Source organism: Hemitrygon akajei, chromosome 9, assembly GCF_048418815.1.
Source record: "Hemitrygon akajei chromosome 9, sHemAka1.3, whole genome shotgun sequence".
Classification (NCBI taxonomy): Eukaryota; Metazoa; Chordata; class Chondrichthyes; order Myliobatiformes; family Dasyatidae; genus Hemitrygon; species Hemitrygon akajei.
Window position 1 is genome coordinate 46,290,323 of NC_133132.1, and position 22,452 is coordinate 46,312,774.

The 22,452-nt window shown below is 40.1% G+C and overlaps 1 protein-coding gene across 1 annotated transcript in view; it reads right to left on the minus strand.

Moving 5' to 3' along the window:
- Positions 1-722: 722 nt before the first annotated feature.
- zbtb24 (zinc finger and BTB domain containing 24) overlaps positions 723-22,452 on the minus strand; it is a 40,315-nt gene continuing 18,585 nt past the window's right edge. Inside the window, exons 5-7 of the mRNA XM_073055890.1 lie at positions 17,951-18,034; positions 7,890-7,971; positions 723-3,128 (exon numbers count right to left, since the gene is read on the minus strand). Of these exons, the coding sequence (XP_072911991.1) occupies positions 2,288-3,128; positions 7,890-7,971; positions 17,951-18,034 (1,007 nt within the window). The 3' untranslated portion in view covers positions 723-2,287. The remainder of the gene's footprint in view (positions 3,129-7,889; positions 7,972-17,950; positions 18,035-22,452) is intronic.

The following is a 22,452-nucleotide window of genomic DNA, read 5'->3' on the forward strand; positions in this document are numbered from 1 at the left end:
TACAAAAGCCTGGGAAGACTACATCATACATATTATGTGTATTATTATAAGCTTTTTAAAACTATAACCACATGCACAAAAATATGACTCATAGTTACACCATCTAAAGATTTCAGAAGGTTAAAAAAACAAAACTTGAATATGATTTAAGATTGCTGTTTATCATTGCTGAATCACTTTTGTTGTGATGAGATCCTGATTACTAACTGGTATAAAGTACATCTCTGATGGCTACAGATGTCATAACATAGTATGAAGGGAACCACACTATAGAAAACATAACATTAAATAATCTGAGCAACACACACAAAATGCTGGTGGAACACAGCAGGCCAGGCAGCATCTATAGGAAGAAGTACAGTCGATGTTTCGTGCCGAGACCCTTCGTCAGGACTAACTGAAAGAAGAGATAGTAAGAGATTTGAAAGCGGGAGGGGGAGGGGGAGATCCGAAATGATAGAAGACAGGAGGGGGAGGGATGAAGCTAAGAGCTGTAAAGTTGATTGGCAAAAGGGATAGAGCTGGAGAAGGGGGAGGATCATGGGATGGGAGGCCCAGGGAGAAAGAAAGGGGGAGGGGAGCACCAGAGGAACATGGAGAGCCGGCAAGGAGTGATTGTGAGAGGGACAGAGAGAGAAAAAAGAGAGGGGGGGGGGGGAGAGAGAGAGACGAAAAAATAATTAATAAATAAACAAACAAACAAATAAATAAGGGATGGGGTAAGAAGGGGAGGGGGCATTAATGGAAGTTAGAGAAATCAATGTTCATGCCATCAGGTTGGAGGCCACCCAGCCGGTATATAAGGTGTTGTTCCTCCAACCTGAGTGTGGCTTCATCTTGACAATAGAGGAGGCCATGGATTGACATATCAGAATGGGAATGGGATGTGGAATTAAAATGTGTGGCCACTGGGAGATCCTGCTTTCACTGGCGGACAGAGCATAGGTGTTCAGTGAAACGGTCTCCCAGTCTGCATCGGGTCTCACCAATATATAGAAGGCCACACCGGGAGCACCGGACGCGGTGTACCACACGAGCCGACTCACAGGTGAAGTATCGCCTCACCTGGAAGGACTGTCTGGGGCCCTGAGTGGTGGTGAGGGAGGAAGTGTAAGGGTAAGTGCCGGGAGGGAGATCAGTAGGAAGGGATGGGGAGGACGAATGGACAAGGGAGTTGCGTAGGGAGCGATCCCTGCAGAAGGCGGGGGGGAGAGAAAGATGTGCTTGGAGGTGGGATCCCGTTGGAGGTGGCGGAGGTTATAGAATTATATGTTGGACCCGAAGGCTGGTGGAATGGTTGGTGAGGACAAGGAGAACCCTATCCCTAGTGGGGTGGCGGGAGGATGAGGTGAGAGCTGATGTACGTGAAATGGGAGAGATAATCTGAAAACTTTTGTATTAATATCAAATATATAATTTACACTTTTACCATTCAGAATTCAGAACTATAAACGCACACATTTTATTTAACAAATTTTTGCAATTTAATCTTCAACCAAAATGCAAAATATGTATTAATTAGTAAAATCTAGCATTTTCTTTAAAAAAAACTATAACTTTGATAAATTGAAATACCCCAAAAAACAAAGAAAAAGAAAGAATCAAAGAAATAAACAAATGTTCTTCCTAATCAGGTTCGGCTTCTAAACCAGAACTTAGACTCATAACTTGTATTTAAGAAATACTTTGCAACATGAATAGAAGTTCAAACTATGTACATAATTATAATTCTCTTATTAAATAAACATATTTGGTATTTTAATTCAAAATCTTCAAAGAAAGCAGCAAAAAGGATTGAGTTAGCAAATATATTTGTTGTAAAGATCTCAAGTATATTACTTCCAAAAAGGCACAACAGATACCCAGAAACATTTAAACTGAGGCTCCACAGTTGATATTCTAGCATATATTTGCATTGATCTGACAAAATCAATTGAAAAGGCATTTTCTTTTAACTTACTTAAATGTTAAAAGTAGCACTAAATGATGATATTCAACTTGGAATTCATGTACATATATCTTGTTTGGGAAGAGGGGAAAGAAATCCAGCGTAATGCTTTGTGAGACTTTAGTACCACCTCTAAAGAGTCAAAGATGTAAAAGCAAAGGAGGAGGAAACAATCTGGAACATATTAAAAATTCTATACTAAAATTAGCAAATAATGGTGCTATGTTATATATCCTCTGTAAGCATCTGAACAAAATCAAATTATGAGTTAGCTTCCATTTTAAATAGTCATTCAAAAATGTTCTGCTTTCAGTAAGCATTCAAACCAGTTTGATTTTCCTAGTTCTGTGTGACCAAATTGGTCGTATAGAGATAAGAAACACTGCCTGCTTGCAGCTGGAATGTCTGGTCTGTGATATGTTCTCCCTGTGTTTTCTGCGAGCTTTGATTCACAGATAGTCCTTGAGATGGTGGCTCAGAAGCAGGTACAGATCGATTCTGTTGGAAGTGCTGAGCTTCTTCCTGGTTCAACTGACCTGGCTGAGTAGCCTCCTGCCCAAGACTAATAGACTGTGATCTCCCATGTGTTATATGCAATTGCTGAGCTTGATCTTGGAGGTGTTCTACTTCCTCGTTTGTCAATGTGATCACATGCATTTGTTCCGGCTGTCCTGCACCTTCTTGGTTTTCCACCATGCCAATGGCTTGAATGTCGTCTGTTTGTCCAGGCTGGGATACTAAAGTCAAATTCTGCATGTGCTCTGCTGGCTGAGTTAGCAGAGCCAAGTTTGAGGTCTGTTCCTCAGGGAGATTTTGTGACCCCTCAGCTGAAATAATGCTGATGCTTTGTCCATGGTTGGGCATGAAATTTATGTTATGAACATCATTGGTGACTACAAGCTGAATCTGTTGTTCACCTGTTGTAGGGAGGTACTGCTGAAGCTGCAAAATTGTCTTCACCTCCTCTGTACCACCTGGTACATTAACTAATCCATGGGGTTTCCTCTCCTTGCTGTGAATCTTCATATGAGACCTTAGGTTGTCAGCACGAGTGAATCGCTGATTACATGTTGAGCAAACAAACGGCTTGTTTCCAGTGTGCATAGCATCATGACGTCGTTTTGCACTAGGATCTGCAAAGCTTTTTCCACAGATAGAACAGGAAAACGGCTTTTCTCCCCTAGAATAATATTAAACATTATACAATTGTTTCCACAATATAATTTGCAAAACATCATTACTTCCATGTAATTATATTGTTCTATTCTGCAGTCAGTGTAATTTTCCAAACTGGAAGGGAAGTATAGTCCAGCTCAATTCAGTATGTGAAGGATATACATTGCTTCCAGTTGCAAAAATATTTGGGATTATTTTCAAGTCTGCAGATGAAACTCAGAAAAATATTAAGAAGTGAAGAGGTATTGGTAGATTTTAGGAACTGGATGTATGGGTTGGAATATCAAAATAAAAAGTGAGCGTGATCTTTCAGAACTTTTCGGTAGGCTTCAAATATCGCGTGCAGTTGCTTGTTTGCAGAGAGCGAGTACAAGATTTTAAAAGTGAGTGGGGCTTTTTGGAACTTGTCGGCAGGCTTGAGATACTGCAACTTATAAGCACTTGGCAAAGGCCTATAGAAAGAATTGAGATTGAAGCACAGCAGCCACCGGGGGAGTGGTTATTATGTGAGTGGAAAGGGAGTGCAGAGCTTGAGGCTTCGGTTAGAAGAGGTGGAGGCTAAGGCAAAGTTTTGTTAAGTTTCTTTCTTTGTCTATTAGTGCTTAGCTAGACTAGTTAGAATGGATCTAAGGTCAGTGGAGTGTTCTTCACGTCAGATGTGGGAGATGTGGGAGATCTGGGAGACCTCCAGTCTCCCTGATAGCTGCATCTGTGGGAGGTGCATCGAGCCATGTTAGGGAACTGGAGTTACAGCTGGTGGACCTAAAACTCATATAGGAAAATGAGGAGGAGGTGAGAGATGGGATCTATAGGGACGTTGTTATCCCTACCTGCAGGAGGCAGGTAGCTAGGTGATTGTCAATAGAGGGAACGTGAACAGGGAGATAGTGCAGAGTACCCCATTCCCTTCAATAAAAGGTACATCACTTTGGATACTGCTGGGGAGGGAGGGGTTCACTGGGGGAAAGCTGCGGTGACTGGTACTGGTACTCTGTGGCTCAGAAGGGAAAGCAGGAAGAAGAGGAATGCAGTGGTGATCGAGGAGCAAACAGGAGAATTTGTGGATGAGAGAGAGAGACTCTCAGACGGCATGTTAACTCCCAGGTGACATGGTCAGGAATATCTCAGATCATCTCAGCATTCTAAAGGGGGAGGGGGAGCAGCCAGAAGTTGTGGTACTTTTTGGTAGCAAGTTGACATAGGTAGGAAAAAAGAGGAGGTCCTGAAGAGAAAATATGGGGAACAAGGTAGGAAGCTGAAAAGAAGGACCTCAAGGGTAGTAATCTCTGGATTGCTGCCTATCCCATGTGCCAGTGGGGGTAAGAATAGGTTGATTTGGCAGATGAATGTGTAGCTGAGGAATTAGTGCCGGGGGCATGGTTTCACTTTTGTGGATCATTGGGATCTCTTCTGGGGAAGGTATGACCTGTACAAGAAGGATGGGTTAAACCTTAACATGACAGAGAACAATATCCTTGCAGGCAGGTTTGTTACAGCTGCTGTGGAGGGTTTAAGCTAGTTTGTGAGGGGGTTGGGAACTCGAGTGACAGGTCAGAGGATGGGACAGTTGGTGTACAGGAAGATGCAACGTGTAGTGATTCTGTAAGGAAGCGAATGGCTACTGGATATTCTGGGGTTTGGATGTTTCAAAAGGGACAGGGAAGGAGGTAAAAGAAGAGGGAGAGTGGTGTTGCTAATCAGGGATAGCATCATAGCTGCAGAAGGGGAGCCTGTCGTGAGGGTATGGTCCACTGCATCAGTGTGGGTTGAAGTCAGAAATAGGAAGTGAGCAACTACTCTATTAGGAGTATTCTGTAGACACACCCTTCTCCCAAAGCAACAGAGACACTGAAGAACAGAATGGGCGGCACAGTTTTGAAAAGAGCAAAAGTAACATTGTTGTTGTTATGGGTGATTTAAACTTCCCTAACATTGATTGCCTGATCCTTAGTGCAGAATGTTCGGATGGGGAGGAATTTCTTCAGTGTATGCAGGAAGGATTCCTGACACAATATGGAGACAGGCAACTGGAGGAGAAGCCACACTGGATCTGGTACTGGGAATGAGTCTGGTCAGGTGTCAGATCTCTCAATGGGTGAGCATGTCAGAGATAGTGAGCACAACTGCCTGACCTTTACCACAGTTTTGGATACAGATGGTAATTAGGGGAAGGGGGAATTATAATGCTATTAGGCAGGAACTTGGGAGTGTGGATTGGGAGCAGATTTACTCAGGGAAATGAGCAACAGAAATGTGAAGGTTGCTTAGGGAGTAATTGCATAGGGTTCTGGGTAAGTTTGTCTAATTGAGGCAAGGAATGGATGGTAGGTGAAGGAACCATGGTTGACAAGAGATGTGGAACATTTGGTCAAGAGGAAGAAAGAAGCTTACTTAAGATTTAGGAAACAAGGATCAGGAAAGGCTCTTGAGAATTACAAGGTAGCCAGGAAGGAGCTTAAAAATGGACTTAGGAAAGATAGAAATAACGACAGATAGGATTGTGTATACTCAGTGGTAACCACTGTGAAGAGAAAAATAAAGTTAATGTTTCACATTGATGAACTTTGAACAGAACTAGAAAAATACAAAAAATAAACATACTTTAAGTTAGTGAGAAGGGGGAAGGGTGGGTAGAACAAAGGGAATGTCCTTGATGTTGACTGACAAGGTTGTTAAAAGCTGGTACTCTGCCTGGGGGTGGTGAGAACAGTGGAAAGAGAAATAAAAGAAAAACAAATCATAGCAGCTGCTGAAAATCTGACATAAGGGAAAATGTTGGAAAAGTCCAGAAGATCAGGTGAGCGGAGAGAGAAAAAAACAAATTATATCAAAACTGACCAGGGAATGGAAAAAATTCTTCAGGTGCTGGAAATCTGAAAGTCTAACATAATACTGGAAGCACCTAGCAGGTCATGCAGTATCCACCAAGAGAAACGAACATTGCTGCTCTTCCCACAGATGCCACCTGACTTGCCAAGTAGCCCTAACTCTCCTCCTCTTATACAAGAAAATCTGCAAATGCTGGAAATCCAAAGCAACACACACACAAAGTGCTGGAGGAACTCAGAAGGCCAGGCAGCATCGATGGAAAAGAGTAAGCAGTCGATTGTCAGGCCAAGGCCCTTCATCAGGGAAATCTGATGTAAGGTCCCAGCCCAAAACACCAACCATTTACTCCTTTCCTGCCTGACCTGCTGAGTTCCTCCAGCATTTTGTGTGTGTTTCCTCCTCTTTATGCAAGGGCTGGCTATTTCTCACGTAAATTAGAAAGGCTAATTATCTAATACTGTTGAATTCAAAGTTAAATCAGAACAGCTGTAGCATGCCTAGTCTTGAGACTACATTGGACTTCATTAGAACAGTGTAAGAAGGTCAGAAATAGTGAAATCTAAATGGGAGCAGGAGGACATGGGGTAAGGGGGCATGCTCGGTGTTAACCTTGCAACTGAATGTAGGTATTCTGCAATTAAGTCACCCAATCTGCATTTGTTTTCACCAATGTGGAGGCAATTGTTTTGTGAGCACTAAGTGTGTAAGTGGACTACTACTTCACCTAAAAGTGGTGGTTAGGTTCCAGATTAGTGGAAGGGAAGAGTTAAAAAAGCATGTGTTCCTTTAGTTGCCGCAGGAGCTGTGAAGAGAATGTGTGTTGATAGAGATGGACGGGTGAATCAGGGAGTCTCAATGGGAGTTTAAATGCCATCAGAGGAAGCGAAAAGAAAATGATTCAGGCTGTTGAAGGTGACAGAAGTTACGGAGGATCATCCTGGGAAGGAAGATGAAGACATGGAGAACAGCATACTTGCTTGGAGTGAGAAGGATTGAGAGTAAAATTGCATGAATTTGAATAGATGTAGTTGAAAGTCCTGACAGCTATGGAAGAGGGAAGTCAAGGATTAAGGAAAAAGGAAGACCTCTCCAAAGCACAAATGTGGGAAATGTTATAAGAACAAATTTGGTGAAACTGGAGAAATCGGCATAATGGAATGAAGTGCACAGTGGAAGTAGGGTTTCTCACTGAGTGTTTCTGGTATTTCCTGTTTTATTTTGGTTCAGATTTCCACTATCTCTTGTTTTTCTCCCTTTTCCATCCCTGGCGACTTTTGATGCATCTCAGTTTTTCTTTCTCCACAGATCCTGCCTGATCTGCTGGGATTTCTCAGTTTTCTACTTTATTTCAGATTTTTCAGCAAGTTCTGCCTTTCATATGTCACAGTTTCAGCATTGTTTGTTCTTACTTTTTTTGTTGTTTTGTGCTTCTCTCACCTTCGTTTTTCCTCTTTTCACATGCCCTCCAGATAGATTAGTTTCTATTAACAAACCTTCACCATATCCTGTCAACCAATTTATGCCATCCATTTTATCTTATCACAATCATCACTTCATTCCCCCCCCACCCCTCCCTCATCTTGTTCTGTGTTCCAAAATTCTCCAGTTCTGATGAAATGTTAATGATTTGAAATGTTAATTTGGTTTCTCTCTATCCCGAACTGTTAAATATTTTCAGTACATTCTGTTTATATCAAAACAGATTAGTTGGACAGCCTTTCTACATGCCAGGTGCCTTTGTGCTGTCCTACATTATTATAATTACAGCACTTTAATGGATCTAAACACTTCCAGATGATACATAATTATGAAAAGTACTAAATAAATGAAACTTACTTTACTCGACATATTATATTCACTGTTAGGTATTTTGAATTGATTTTTATTACCTACACTGAAATCAACACAAGTAGAGGTCAAAACATAAAATATTTACCTGTGGATTCTTATGTGGGTCTGCAGGGTATTTTTTGCAGTAAAACATTTACCACAAATCTCACATGTAAATGGTTTCTCACCTAAAAAAAAACAAGAGCTAGGTTAATACTATTGCCATTGTTGGATGGCAGATGCTTTCTCAGAAATGATAAGGCATGCTTAATGACGAAGTTCTTCATGTGTACGTATTTCTAGCATTGTAGTTGATTTAGGAGTTCCAATTCTTATTCTTACACATCAATTTCTCTTTCAAACTGTTTTGAGCTACTCAAAGCAATGGTATCAGGACTCAGTTACCTTCAATCAGAACAGCAGGGTATAAATGTGGAGTAAATATGTAGTGCTATCATGTTTGCTGTTGTGTGCTGGGGCAGCAGACACCAACAGAATCAACAAACTCATTCGTAAGGCCAGTGATGTTGTGGGGGTGGAACTGGATTCTCTGACGGTGGTGTCTGAAAAGAGGATGCTGTCCAAGTTGCATGACATCTTGGACAATGACTCCCATCCACTCCATAATGTACTGGTTAGGCACAGGAGTACATTCAGCCAGAGACTCATTCCACCAAGATGCAACACTGAGCGTCATAGGAAGCCATTCCTGCCTGTGGCCATCAAACTTTACAACTCCTCCCTCAGAGTGTTAGACACCCTGAGCCAATAGACTGGTCCTGGACTTATTTCCACTTGGAATAATTTACTTATTATCATTTAATTATTTATGGTTTTATATTGCTGTATTTCTACACTATTCTTGGTTGGTGCGACTGTAACAAAACCCAATTTCCCTCGGGATCAATAAAGTACGTCTGCCTGTCTGTCTGTAAAGCTTCATCTGCTGTCACAATAAAGGGTTAAGGCACAACAAGAGACAAAGTGTTGACAACCTTGAAGTTTTGTGATTCCTGATTTACCATATCCAAAATGGCTACCTTATTCCCTGTTTTCTTCAACTCCTGTCGCATTGCTGAATAATTGACTGTTTCCTCTGTTTTATCTGTTGTATATTTTTGTCCACAAATTAGAACATTAAACAGTACAGCACAGTACAGGCCCAACAGCCCACAATGTTGTGCTGATTTTTTAACTTACTCTATGATCCTATATAGCCTGTCAGTTGTCTATCTTCCTATTGAAGAGTTTCTTAAATATCTCTAATGTAGCTGTCTCTACCACCACACATTCACCACTCTGTGTGTAAAAAAAATTTACCTCTGATGTCATCTTATATATTCCTCCAATCACCTTAAACTTATGGCCCTCATATTAGCCATTTCTGCCCTGATAAAAATAAGTCTCTGGCTATTCACTTGATCTATGCCTATCATCTTGTATACCTCTATCGTCATATCTCATCCTCCTTTACTCCTGAAAGAAAAGCCTCAACTCGCTCAACCTATTCTCATAAGAGAAGCCTTTTAATCCAAGCAGCATCCTAGTAAATCTCCTCTCTAAAACTTCCACATCCTTCCTTCGGCCAGAACTAAACAGTTTTCCAAATGTGGTATAACCAAAGTTTTAAAGAGCTACAATGTTATTTCACTGTTCTTGAAATCAATCTCCTGACTAATAAAGTAATGGATCACACAAATGTGGATGTGGACAAGATCCCTCTGTTCCTCCATACTGCTAAGAATCCTGCCATTAACCCTGTATACTAACGTCAAATTCGATCTCCCAAAGTGAATCACTTCACATTTTTCTGGGTTGAACTCTATCAGTCCAGCTCCGCAGCTTGTCAATGATAGTTGTAACCTATGAACAACCTACTACACTATCCATAACACCACCAACCTTTGTGTCATCTGCAAACTTACTAACCCACACTTCCACTTCTTCATCCAAATCATTTATAAAAATCATAAAGAACAGGGCAAAGAAGAGATTTCTGCAGAACACCACTGGTCACCAACCTCCAGGCAAAATACACTTCATCTACAATCACCCCCTGCCTCCAATAGGCAAAGGGTGACTGTAGCACGAATTCTGTATTCACACAGACAGTTTTCCCTGGATCCTATGCCTCCTGACTTTCTGAATGGGGAACCTCATCAAACACCTAACTAAAATCCATCTCTTTACCCTACCATCCTTTCCCCTGTCTCAATGGGACAAACTTATCTAAAAACCCATGCAAGTGCTCCCTAAACAATCACCACATTTCAATAGTGAATAGAGTGATCTTAAATGTAAACTGGTACTCCTCCCACAGATGCTACTTGACAGATTGAGAGTTTCCAGTATTTCTCTTTTGTAATTTCAGCATTTCAGTTCAAGAGAGCTGCGTAGTTAATCTTTCAACTAACATTAATTCTGTTCCATTTGTTGGATTTGAATACATTACAATTGCTACAAATTAAAAATATGTAGTGAATTTTTTTACACCATCCTGAAAATAAAACAGAACTAAAGTATCACACAGGCAATAGTTTAAATCCAGCAAGTTCACCATTGGGAAGGGAACCTACCAATATTTTTTCAAACTTTCAAAAAGATAATTTGCTCTCTCTTTCAATTTCCTTCTTGTCATCCATATGGTGAAGGTACTTCAATAATGCTTTGACAGAGTTTCAGGATCGTATCCCAGCAATACTTATAAGGATTAGTTATATATTTTCAATCATGATGTTCTGTATGACAGGAGGGAACCTAGAGGTTGCACTGGACTGGAGAGTTCTTCACCAAGTGGTCCCAAATACCATTGGTGCAGCACAATAGTTTTCTGCCGTCGAAGTCAAGGAGGTGTATCCGTTTGGGCTACCTGGAGAAATCAGCAGTAGCAGAACATTGCATTCGCAATGGCCAAAGGATTGACTTCAATAGCACAAAAATACTATGCCGCGCCAATGGCTTTTGGAACCACCTGGTGAAGGAAGCCATCAAAATAAAAACCAGAGAAAAAGAATTTTAACGAAGTCGAAGGTCTTGCTCCAATTAAGAACTGGAATTTGATTGTAAAAAAGGTGGGACAGCAAAAACCTGATTGGATGAGGACTAACCAATCAGGAGAGACGGATGACTAGGGTATATGCAGTGCCTATAAAAAGTATTCACCCCTCTAAATCACAGTGGATTTAATTTGGGCTTTTTTGACATTGATCAACATAAAAAGATTTTCATGTCAAGTTAAAACAAATCTCTACAAAGTGATCTAAATTAATTACAAATATAAAACACAAAATAATTGATTGCATGAATATTCACCCCCAGCCCCTTTAATGTGACACACCAAATCATCACTGGTACAGCCAATTGGTTTTAGAATTCACATAATTAGTTAAATAGAGATCACCATGTGCAGTCAAGGTGTTTCAACTGTAGTAAAGATACTCCTTGTATCTGGAAGGTCCAGTTGCTGGTCAGTCAGTATCCTGGCAAAAGCTACACCAAGCAGACAAAAGAACACTCCAAGCAACTCCACAAAAAGGTTATTAAAAAGCACAAGTCAAGAGATGATTACAAGAAAATTTCCAAGTCACTGAATATCCCTTGGAGTACAGTTAAGTCAATCATCAAGAAATGGAAAGAATATGGGACAGTTGTAAATCTGCCTAGAGCTACCCATCCTCAAAAATCGAGTGACTGTGCAAGAAGGGGACTAGTGAGGGAGGCCACAAAGAGACCTATGATATTTCTGGAGGAGTTACAAGCTTCAGTGGTTGAGATGGGAGCGACTGCACATACAACAATTGTTGCTCAGGTGCTTCACCAGTTTATGGGAGAGTGGCAAAGAGAAAACCCCTGTTGAAAAAACTCACATGAAATCTTGGATAGAATTTGTCAGATGGCACACAGAAGTCAGGTGGAAGAAGATGCTATGGTCTGATGAAACCAAAATTGAGCTTTCTGATCATCAGACTGAACACTATGTTTGGTGTAAGTCAAACACCGCACATCATCAAAAATACACCATCCCTACCGTGAAGCATAGTGGTAGCTGCATCATGCTGTGGGGATGCTTCACTGCAGCAGGCCCTGGAAGGCTTGTGAAGGTAGAGGGTAAAATGAATGCAGCAAAATACAGGGAAATCCTGGAGGAAAACCTGATGCAGTCTGCAAAAGAACTGTGACTTGGGAGAAGATCTGTTTTCCAACAAGACAATGACCCCAAGCATAAAGCCAAAGCTACACAGGAATGGGTTAAAAACAACCAAGTTAATGTCCTGAAGTGGCCAAGTCAGATCTCAATCCAATTGCAAATTTGTGACTGGACTTGAAAAGGGCTGTTCACTCATGATCCCCATGCAATCTGACCAAGCTTTAGCAGTTTTGTAAAGAAGAATGGGGAAAAATTGCAGTCCAGATGTGCAAAGCTGACTTGAGACTTAGCCCCACAGACTCAAGGCTGTAATTGCTGCCAAAGGTGCATCTATTACACACTGACTTGAAAGGGGTGAACACTTATGCAATCAATTATTTTGTATTTTATATTTGTAATTAATTTAGATCACTTTGAAGAGGTCTGTTTTCACTTTGACACGAAAAAGTCTTTTCTGTTCATCAGGGTAAAACAGAGCCAAATCAAACCCGCTGTGATTCAATGCTGTAAAACAATAAAACACAAAAACTTCCAAGGAAGTGAATACTTTTTAAAGGCACTGTGTACCACCAGATTAGACAAGCCTAGGCATAATACCCGATGAGAATGGCAGAGTTTGTCATAAAATCGATACCTGTATCAATCCAAGATACCTGTAAGGCTAGAAGCCTGGGAAGAGCTTATTCGTAATTTATTATGTTTACAGGGTGTGCCAACTTGATCAAAATGCAGCAACTTTGTCAATGAATATTGCACGGCAGCACTCACACCTAATGTGATGAATTTCTTCCAAAGGTTGGTTATAGTTATAACTTATTCTGCCTGAGCAAAGACCTGGGCCTGCTACAATTCACCTACCACCACAACAGGTCTACAGTGGACAGAATCTCACTGGTTCTCCATTCTGTTTTGGGACACCTAGACAACCGATAAAATATATCAGGCTGCTGTTTATTGATTATAACTCAGCATTCAACCCCTCAGTACTAATTACCAATTTCAAAACCTGGCCCTCTGTACCTCCCTCTGAAATAAATCATATAACCATATAACAATCACAGCACAGAAACAGGCCATTCCGGCCCTCCTAGTCCGTGCCGAACTCTTAATCTCACCTAGTCCCACCTACCCGCACTCAGCCCATAACCCTCCACTCCTTTCCTGTCCATATACCTATCCAATTTTACCTTAAATGACACAACTGAAACGGCCTCTACTACTTCTACAGGAAGCTCATTCCACACAGCTATCACTCTCTGAGTAAAGAAATACCCCCTCGTGTTTCCCTTAAACTTTTGCCCCCTAACTCTCAAATCATGTCCTCTCGTTTGAATCTCCCTTACTCTCAATGGAAACAGCCTATTCACATCAACTCTATCTATCCCTCTCAACATTTTAAATACCTCGATCAAATCCCCCCTCAACCTTCTACGCTCCAATGAATAGAGACCTAACTTGTTCAACCTTTGAACCTTGTTCAATCCTTGACTTCATTATTAGGAGATCACAGTCAATGTGGATTAGTAATAATATCTCCTCCTTGCTTACTGTATAATCAATACTTTAGCTCGTCAAAGATGTGTGCTGAGCTCACTCCTCTACCCCCTCTAAATCAGATGGTGTAGTTAAGCACAGCTTAAAAATCATCTATAATCTATAAATTCACTAATGATGCCACTGTTGTTGGTAAAATCCCAAATGGCAACAAGCTGGTTGAGTGGTGTCGCAACATCAACCTTGCACTCAATGTTAGCAAGACCAATGAATTGATAGCGGCCTGCAGAAAAGGGTAGTCATGAGAATACATTGAGGTCAGCAGTGGAAAGGGTGAGCAGCTTCAAGCTTCTGGGTGTCGACATTTGGAGATTTATCCTGGGCACAACACACTGATGCAATCACAAGGAAGGCATACCAGTGGCTTTGCTTCAATTGGAGTTTGAGGAAATTTGGTCTGTACCAAAAGCTCTTGCAAATTTCTATGGATGCCCAAAGAACCACACTCAATAATTCAGAAGCAGCTTCTTCACCTCCACCATCAGATTTCTGAAGGGCTTATGAACCCATGAACAGTACCTCATTATTCCTTTTTTGCACTGTTTATTTATTTTAGTACTTTACAGTCATTTTATATTTTTGAACTGCACTGGTGCACAGCAACAAATTGGCCAAGCCCAAGATAACAAATCGCACTCTGTATTAATGATGGCCTAATCCCGAGAAACTTACCCACTCAATATCTCATAAATGGCCAGTAAATTTACCAAGACAACAAAATGGTAATTGACAAATTGACAAAAAAACTGCAAAAAGCACAAAATATAATGGTTTACACTTTAACCTGAAACACTAGTTGGGATACAGACCTAGGCTACTCCAATAAAATATCTTAAATTCTCATTTCTCGTATTTATTTCCTTATATTTTCTTACCCATACAGTTCATCACATCTAAGCTAATTCTCAGAGCAAATTTTCCTCAGCCCATTCTCTCACACATGCCCATCAACTTCAATTATATTAGAAGTATTTTATAGTGGCCAATTCATCTACTAACCAGGAAATCTCTTTGGGGTGGAGCGGCAGCCTGGGGATATCGACATGGTCAGAGGAAAAAGTGTGCAAACTCCACACAGGCAGCATCAAAGGTCTGGATCCTACATAGATCGTTGGAGCTATGAGGCACTGGCATCACGTGTTGCCCAACCCATAACCTCTACCACCAATAATAGCACATATCTTCCTGACTTGGAAATATATCTCCATTCCTTCACTGGCTCTAAATCAGGGGCTTCCAACCTTTTTTACTTCATGGATGACTACCATTCAAGGATGGGGTCTGTGGACCCCAGGTTGGGAATTCCTGCTCTAAATCTTGGAACACCTGTCCAATAGTGCTGTCAGAGTATTTTTATAGAGTTATAGAGCAATACAGCCTGGATGCAAGTCTTTCAGGCTAGTGAGTTTATGCCAACCACATTGTCTACCTAATCAGTCCCAATTTCTTGTGTTTACTCAATTTCCTTCCAGGACCTATTCAAGTGCTTAATAAATTATATCTGCCTCAAACCACTTCCTCTGGCAGCTCATTTCATATCCGCACCATCCACTACATGAAAAAGTTGCCCCTCAGGTCCCTTTTAAATCTTTCCTCTCTCACCTGAAATCTATGTCCCCTTGCTTTGGACTCTACTACCCTGGGAAAAACTTTTGACCAGAAGCACTGCAGTAATTCAAGAAGGTGGCACACCACCACCTTCTAAAGAGTAATTAGGATGAGTAATAAATATTGACATTATCAGTAACTCTCATATTTTGAAATAAGGAAGTGGAAAAAATTCTTCTGGGTTACATACTTCAAAAAATCTTAGTGTAAATCATTTACTTGTTTTTTCAATGACAACTACATTTGTGAATCTGTAATCCAGTAAAATAGCTTTGGATCATAAGAACATAATGAATTACTGATACTGCCACTCTGCTAAATCTGGATGCCCCTTCAGTCTCATCTGCAAAGTGTTGGGACTATTTTTATTTGCATAAAAGATTAAATTACCTCAAGGTCACCAACTTGCTGCATTGTAAAGAACATCTCAGTTAGAGAAATCCAGTTTTTGAGAAATTTTATGGGCAGGATCATTGGTATGGATTTGAAATGAAGCCTACTGTTATATAATAATCACCAACAGCTATAATTTATCTCACATTATATATTTACAAATGATTATTGTTGAAGTTGAAAGAACAAGTAGAGCTTCTGTTCACTCTAATTTCTGCAGCAATTAATCACGTTCCCATGAGGCACAGGTTTCTCCGGTTTTACCCTGAACGATCAATGAACACATTTTGAGTCTGGAATTCAGCTGCTTCTTATTTTGAATTATAGAAGCTCTCAACACTGAGACTGGCCTTTTATCCCCCTAAGCTCCTGTGAAGTACAGTTGGGCGTAGTTCCATAATCCTGTCTTAACCTCAAGTACTTGTCCAATTCACCTGTAAATTTCTGAATTCTGCTTCCACCATCTTTCCAGGTAAAATAGTTAAGTGAGAGGAAAAAATATCAACTTACATACTCATAGAGTCATAAGCACATAAACAGGACTTTTGGCCCAATTTGTCCATGCTGACCAAGGTTCCCAAAATGCAATATTCCATACTTATCTGAATTAACTCCATTTGCATTTCCTCAGCCCACTTATTCAACTAATCACGATCCCTCTGTAAATCCTGATAAACACCTTCACTCTCAACGACATCTCCTACTTCAGTGACATCTGCAAACCCATATTTTTTCTAAACCAGGCATTGAATGAGTTACCAGACAGAACAAATTTTCTCTCTTTGCTCTTTCCTGAAAATCACTAAATATTCAAATTTACAACTTTCCTAACATACGTACACTAGATGCCCTCATTCCTATTAACATGTTGAATAATTTCTCTCATTCCTTTCTGGCACCTTTCTAGACTGCCCACAAAACTCCAATTGATTTAGCAACACTAGTGGCCCAGTTTGTAGTTTTCACTTGCATGTGAGAAGTAAGATTGCTGGTTCACGTCCAAATCAGAAACTTGAGCACAATACCCTAGAGTCATACTTAAGTGCAGAACCAAGTGCTACACTGTGTATGTCTTTAAATTGAAACAGTAAATTGAGACAGCAGGTGAACGCTGTTGGCACCATTTGAAAGAAAAACAAGTCAATCTTACTAAAACAAATCATTTTGCCATAACGGTATTTGCACTTGTGGGAAGCTGCTGTATGCAAATTGCCTGATGCATTTCTTGGCTCATAGCAGTGACTGCAGTTCTAAAGTTCTCTAACCTGCTCTGTAAGAAATTAACACTATTTTATTTTAATATAAAGCCTAATGTAATTACTCTGAAATTACAATGAATTTGGATTAATTAGCCATCAGTTAATCAGGCAGCTGTTTATTTGGGACAACTCTTAAAGAACAAAAACTACTTGAGAAAATAGCCCAGGATTCACTTTGTTTATTTGGGACATTACACTGTTGCCAAAGTTTCAAATTAGTATCAATCGCATTTGTTTGGCAATTAGACAGTGCACCATGCTTAGAGCAAACCACTTTTAAATAGTGTCAGTCGCATGTGTTTGTGTTCCAAAAGCAGTGATTTTTGTCATTGATTGTTGTTGAGACATAAGCAGTAAGACAATTCAGAACTGTTTTTCTTACTGTGGTTTCAAGCATTCAGGCTTGGAGATGCCAGAAATGGCTGGGTGTGAAAATGAAAGGATTTCACTACTTCAAGAAGTTAGGAACTACGAAGGATTTGAAGGTATCAGTCTTGAATGTTACAATGAAAATGAAGATTTGGAGGATGCAATTGTCAAAAGCTTTGTACGTAGGCAGTCAATTATCTGTATTAGATGTCTGAGCTGATTTTGTTCATTTACAGTCAATCAAAAGAACATGGCAGCATACACTGGATGAATTCGTCCTTCAATAACTATTAGGAACTAATACACAGTTTTATACTACAGTAGTAGTATTAGTAGTGTTCTAATTGTTCTGTATTTCATTTAAATACATAGTTTGTTCCTCAGTTAAATGGTAGCTTGTCTTTTATTTTATCATTTTTTAACTACTTCCATGAAAATTCAACTAACTGGGCAGCATCTTAATTGGGCCAAGATGTACTAGTCCCTGTGTGTCCCAATTAACGGGAATCCACTGGCTATTAAACATACAACCCATTTGCAACAATTTGTCTTGTCACCTTTAAGCATTTATGTATATGGACCACCAATTTTACTCAATACATTACTACATGATATCAATTTTACTCATTCTGAAAACAGAACATGTAAAAAATCTACTTCAGGTGGTGTACACAATATCCTATCTCTCAGATGAAGAGTCTGGCTTATGTTTATCATCTCCAGTCATTGCATAGTCTAATGCAAATAAAAACTTCTAATCTTGAGGGTAAAATAAATTAGCAAGCATTCTTCCCCTAAAATAGTTTCTGTAGCATACATTGTTAAAGTTCATGTTACCTGTGTGGGTTCTCACATGCTTCTTGAGTTGAGCAGCATCCATGAATTTACGATGACAGTGTGCACATTCAGGCAAAGACTGACCTGGTAAAACATAGAAAGGGAAAATAATGTTTGAATTATCTTGGTTCTGATGAGAAAATGTTCCCTCTTTATATAGCTATAACTAAAGTGAACAATTACACAATGTGGCTACAATACCAGGTCAGAGTCTAGGAAGCTTATGGCAAGTAACTCAACTTCTAACTCCCCAAAGCCTGGCCACCATGTGCAAGGCTCAAGCCAGTTGTGTGATGGAATAGTCTCCAGCTGCCTGGAAGGGTGCAGCTTCAACAGCACATGAGAAACTTGACACCATACAGGACATAACAGCCTGCTTGATAAGCACCCCATCTTTAACCGTTCACTCATTCCTTCACCAATGCACAGTAGCAGCAGTTTGTACCACCTTTAGAATGTACTTCAGTGACCCACCAAGGCCCCTAGCACAACACCCTCCAAACCCATGACCATTACTTGCAAGATGGACAAGAACAGCAGAAGTATGGGAACACCACCACCTGGAAGTTGCCCTCTGAATCACAGAACATTCTGATTTGGAATATACTGTGCTCCTTCACTGCCACTGGGTCATAATGGAGGAACACTCTCCCTACCAGCATAGTGGGTATACACTCACTTCAAGGACTGCAGTAGTTCACAAAGTCAGTTCATCACCACCTTCTTAAGGGCAATTAGGGAGGGGCATTAAAATGCTGGTTCAGCTTGTGAAGCCTACATCCCTTGAATGATTTTTTAAAAACGACGTACATATAGTACATAAAATGGGAAAGGTCGAAATAACTGTAGAAGACTAAATGTAACCATTTTGATGCCAGTGTAATTGTTGCCATGCCAGGTTCGCCTCCAGGAATGCCTGCCTCGGCTGGCAGCTACTCACTGGACCTCTACATGCTGGAGTACAATAGCTTTGTTCAAATAGACCACTTGCAGCCAAGTGCCTAATCCCAAAATGGCTTCTCATGAGAGAAGGAACTTCACAGTTGTGAAGTTAGTCACATTTTAACAATAATACTATTCAAATGGCATTGATGCTCAGGACTTTTCTAAACTATTAATGTTTAAATAAATAATTATAAAATTAAAATTAAAAAATTAACATGAACAAAGCTCAAAAAGGCTTTATTAAAAATATGAAATGGAAGCAAAATAATTTTAAGAATGTATAACATTCTCCTTTAACTGCTAAATTATTGACCAACGACTCCCACTGAAATCGATGATACTTTGTTTTCTGCATCAGGTTCGCTTTGAGGCAGAATTTAAGGTGACTCTTCAGTGTAATGCTATGGGATTCTGGACAGCAAAGCCCCACCAGAAACTCCCCATGGACTAACTGATATATTCCTTTGTAACACATTGTAAAATACAGCACCATCTGGAATTATGACTAAATAAAACAATTTTCTCTGTTACATTTTAACTAGAATTCATGCAGTCATTTACTGAAAACACTTTCTAGCATATATGTGCAAGGAATAAACAGAAAGTGGATTTTGTTTGGTTTTATTGGTGGTTGAAAGGTGATATGCCAGAGTTACCTGTGTACACATCTGCAATTTGGTATTTCAAGGAACACTTAATCAGAATATAGGAGTTCAAAGGTTGCTGACAATAATCTGTCACTAAACTTGGCAGAGCTCAAAGGTTGAAAGTCTACAATATTTAAGCTGGGAAATCTGTTTTAGGCTAAATCTGACATCCGGCAGAGGATCTGCAACCCCATTCACAGAACATAGAACAGTACACAACAACAATGCTGTGCCAGCCTTTCAGCCTATTCTAAGATTAATCTAACCCTTCCCTCCCGCATTGCCTTCCATTTATTTTTCATCTTGTGCCTGTCTAAGAGTTTCTTAAGTGTAACCAATGTATCTTCCTCTACCACCACTCCCAGTAGAGTGTCCCATGCACTTACTATTCTGTGTACTTCTCACATCCCCCCACAGTCCTGATGAAGGGTCTTGGCCCAAACTGTCGACTGTACTCTGGCCTGCTGAGTTCCTCCAGCATTTTGTGTGTGTTTCTCACTTCCCCCTATATAAAGGTGTCCTCCCTTATTAGCTATTGGCAACAATGGGAAAAAGGTGCTGGCTGCATCTTATATTATATACCTCTATCAAGTCTCCTGTTATACTCTACTCCAAAGAGAAAAGCCCTAGCTCACTTAACGTTTCCTCATAAGACATGTACTCTAATCCAGGCAACACCCTGGTAAATTTTCTCTGTACTCTAAAGCTTTCACATTCTCCTGAGGTGACTGGAATCAAACACAATGCTCCAAGTGTGGTCCAACCAACTTTATAGATCTGCATCATTACCTTGCAGCTCTTGAAGTCAATCTCCTCTCCCCTTCCCCCTCCCTTGAATGAATGCCTCCTTAACCACCCTGTCAACTTGTGTGGCAACTTTGAGGGATCCACGGATATGGAATCTAAGATCCCTCTGTTCCTCCACACTGCTAAGATACCTGCCATTAACTTTGCCAGCAAGTTTGACCTTCCAAAATGTATCATTTCACACTTTTCTCAATTGAACTCCATCTGCCACTTTTCAGCCCAGCTCTGCATCCTGTCTCTGTCCCTTTAAAACCTAGACAACCTTCTACACTATTCAGAACACTACTAACTTTTGTGTCATATGAAAACTTCCTATTTCACCCTTCCACTTCTTCATCCAAGTCATTTATAAAAATCACAAAGGGTCCCAGAACAGATCCCTGCAGAATACTACTAGTCATGGGCCTCTAGTCAGAATATGGTCCATCTGCTACTATCCTCTGTGTGCAAGTAATTCCAAATGCATGCAGCCAAATTTCCCTGGACCCCATGCACCATCTGTACAGAAATTTTACAGCTGTGATAAACAAAGGAAACAGTAAGTTACATATTATAAAACTGGAGAGAAAAAACAACTTTGGACCCAGCAATTTAGAAAGAATGTGAAATGTTCAGAGTGGTTCATGAAAGATTTACTAGAACAGTCAGTTAGATAAAGACATGATACCAATGTTCAAAAGTCATTTGGGGCCTAAAAGAAAAAACAGAGAAACGGCTTCCATTTATGGAAGTTATTAACCCAAAGATGCAGATCTAAAGTTAATATGAGGAAAAATGATTTTACACAGAGCATTTCAATTAAAAACTCACTGATTAAAATAATTTTGAAATCATACACAATCATGACTTTAAAAATACAATTTGATAAGTAGCCAAAAGAAAAAATGACTAGTAATTGAAAAATATAACTGAATATGGCTAACTAGGTTGGTGTGGGTGGGTGGGTGTGTGTGTGTGTGTGTGTGTGTGTGTGTGTGTGTGTGTGTGTGTGTGTGTGTGTGTGTGTGTGTGTGTGTGTGTGTGTGTGTGTGTGTGTGTGTGTGTATGTATGTATGTATGTATATGCGCACGCATGTATGTGAAGTGGAATGACGTGGGAGGATGGGGAGTTGACGAGATATCTTCTCTCCAAGTAGTAAAGTTCCCCTGAGTTCGATGGAAATTAATCACTGGATTTGTAATTAATCATTGACATCTGAAGTAGCATCTTTGCAGTTTAAGTGTATATAACCATATAACAATTACAGCATGGAAACAGGCCATCTCAGCCCTTCTGGTCCGTGCCAAACGCTTACTCTCACCTGGTCCCACCTACCTGCACTCAGCCCATAACCCTCCATTCCTTTCCTGTCCATATACCTATCCAATTTTATTTTAAATGACAATACCAAACCTGCCTCTACCACTTCTACTGGAAGCTCATTCCACACAGCTACCACTCTCTGAGTAAAGAAATTCCCCCTCGTGTTACCCTTAAATTTTTGCCCCCTAACTCTCAACTCATGTCCTCTTGTTTGAATCTCCCCTACTCACAATGGAAAAAGCCTATCCACATCAATTCTATCGATCCCCCTCATAATTTTAAATACCTCTATCAAGTCCCCCCTCAACCTTCTATGCTCCAAAGAATAAAGACCTAACCTGTTCAACCTTTCCCTGTAACTTAGGTGTTGAAACCCAGGTAACATTCTAGTAAATTTTCTCTGTACTTTCTCTATTTTGTTGACATCTTTCCTATAATTCGGTGACCAGAACTGTACACAATACTCCAAATTCGGCCTCACCAATGCCTTGTACAATTTTAACACTACATCCCAACTCCTATACTCAATGCTCTGATTTATAAAGGCCAGCATACCAAAAGCTTTCTTCCTATGGTAATATATTCTAAAAATTAAAACCGAGCTCATTCTTTAGGGATTTTCCTTGCATCAAGTGTCTTTCTGGGTGGGTTCAAGTTCTAAACAGCATTGGTTGGAGTTCAGATTAGAGGCCACACTGATTTCTTTAGGCTCACCATGAAGAGGCCAGAATTGCAATTATGTGAAGTATTCTTTGCAGAAGAACAGTAACCAGTTTTTGAAATTCCAGCATTTCTGAGTA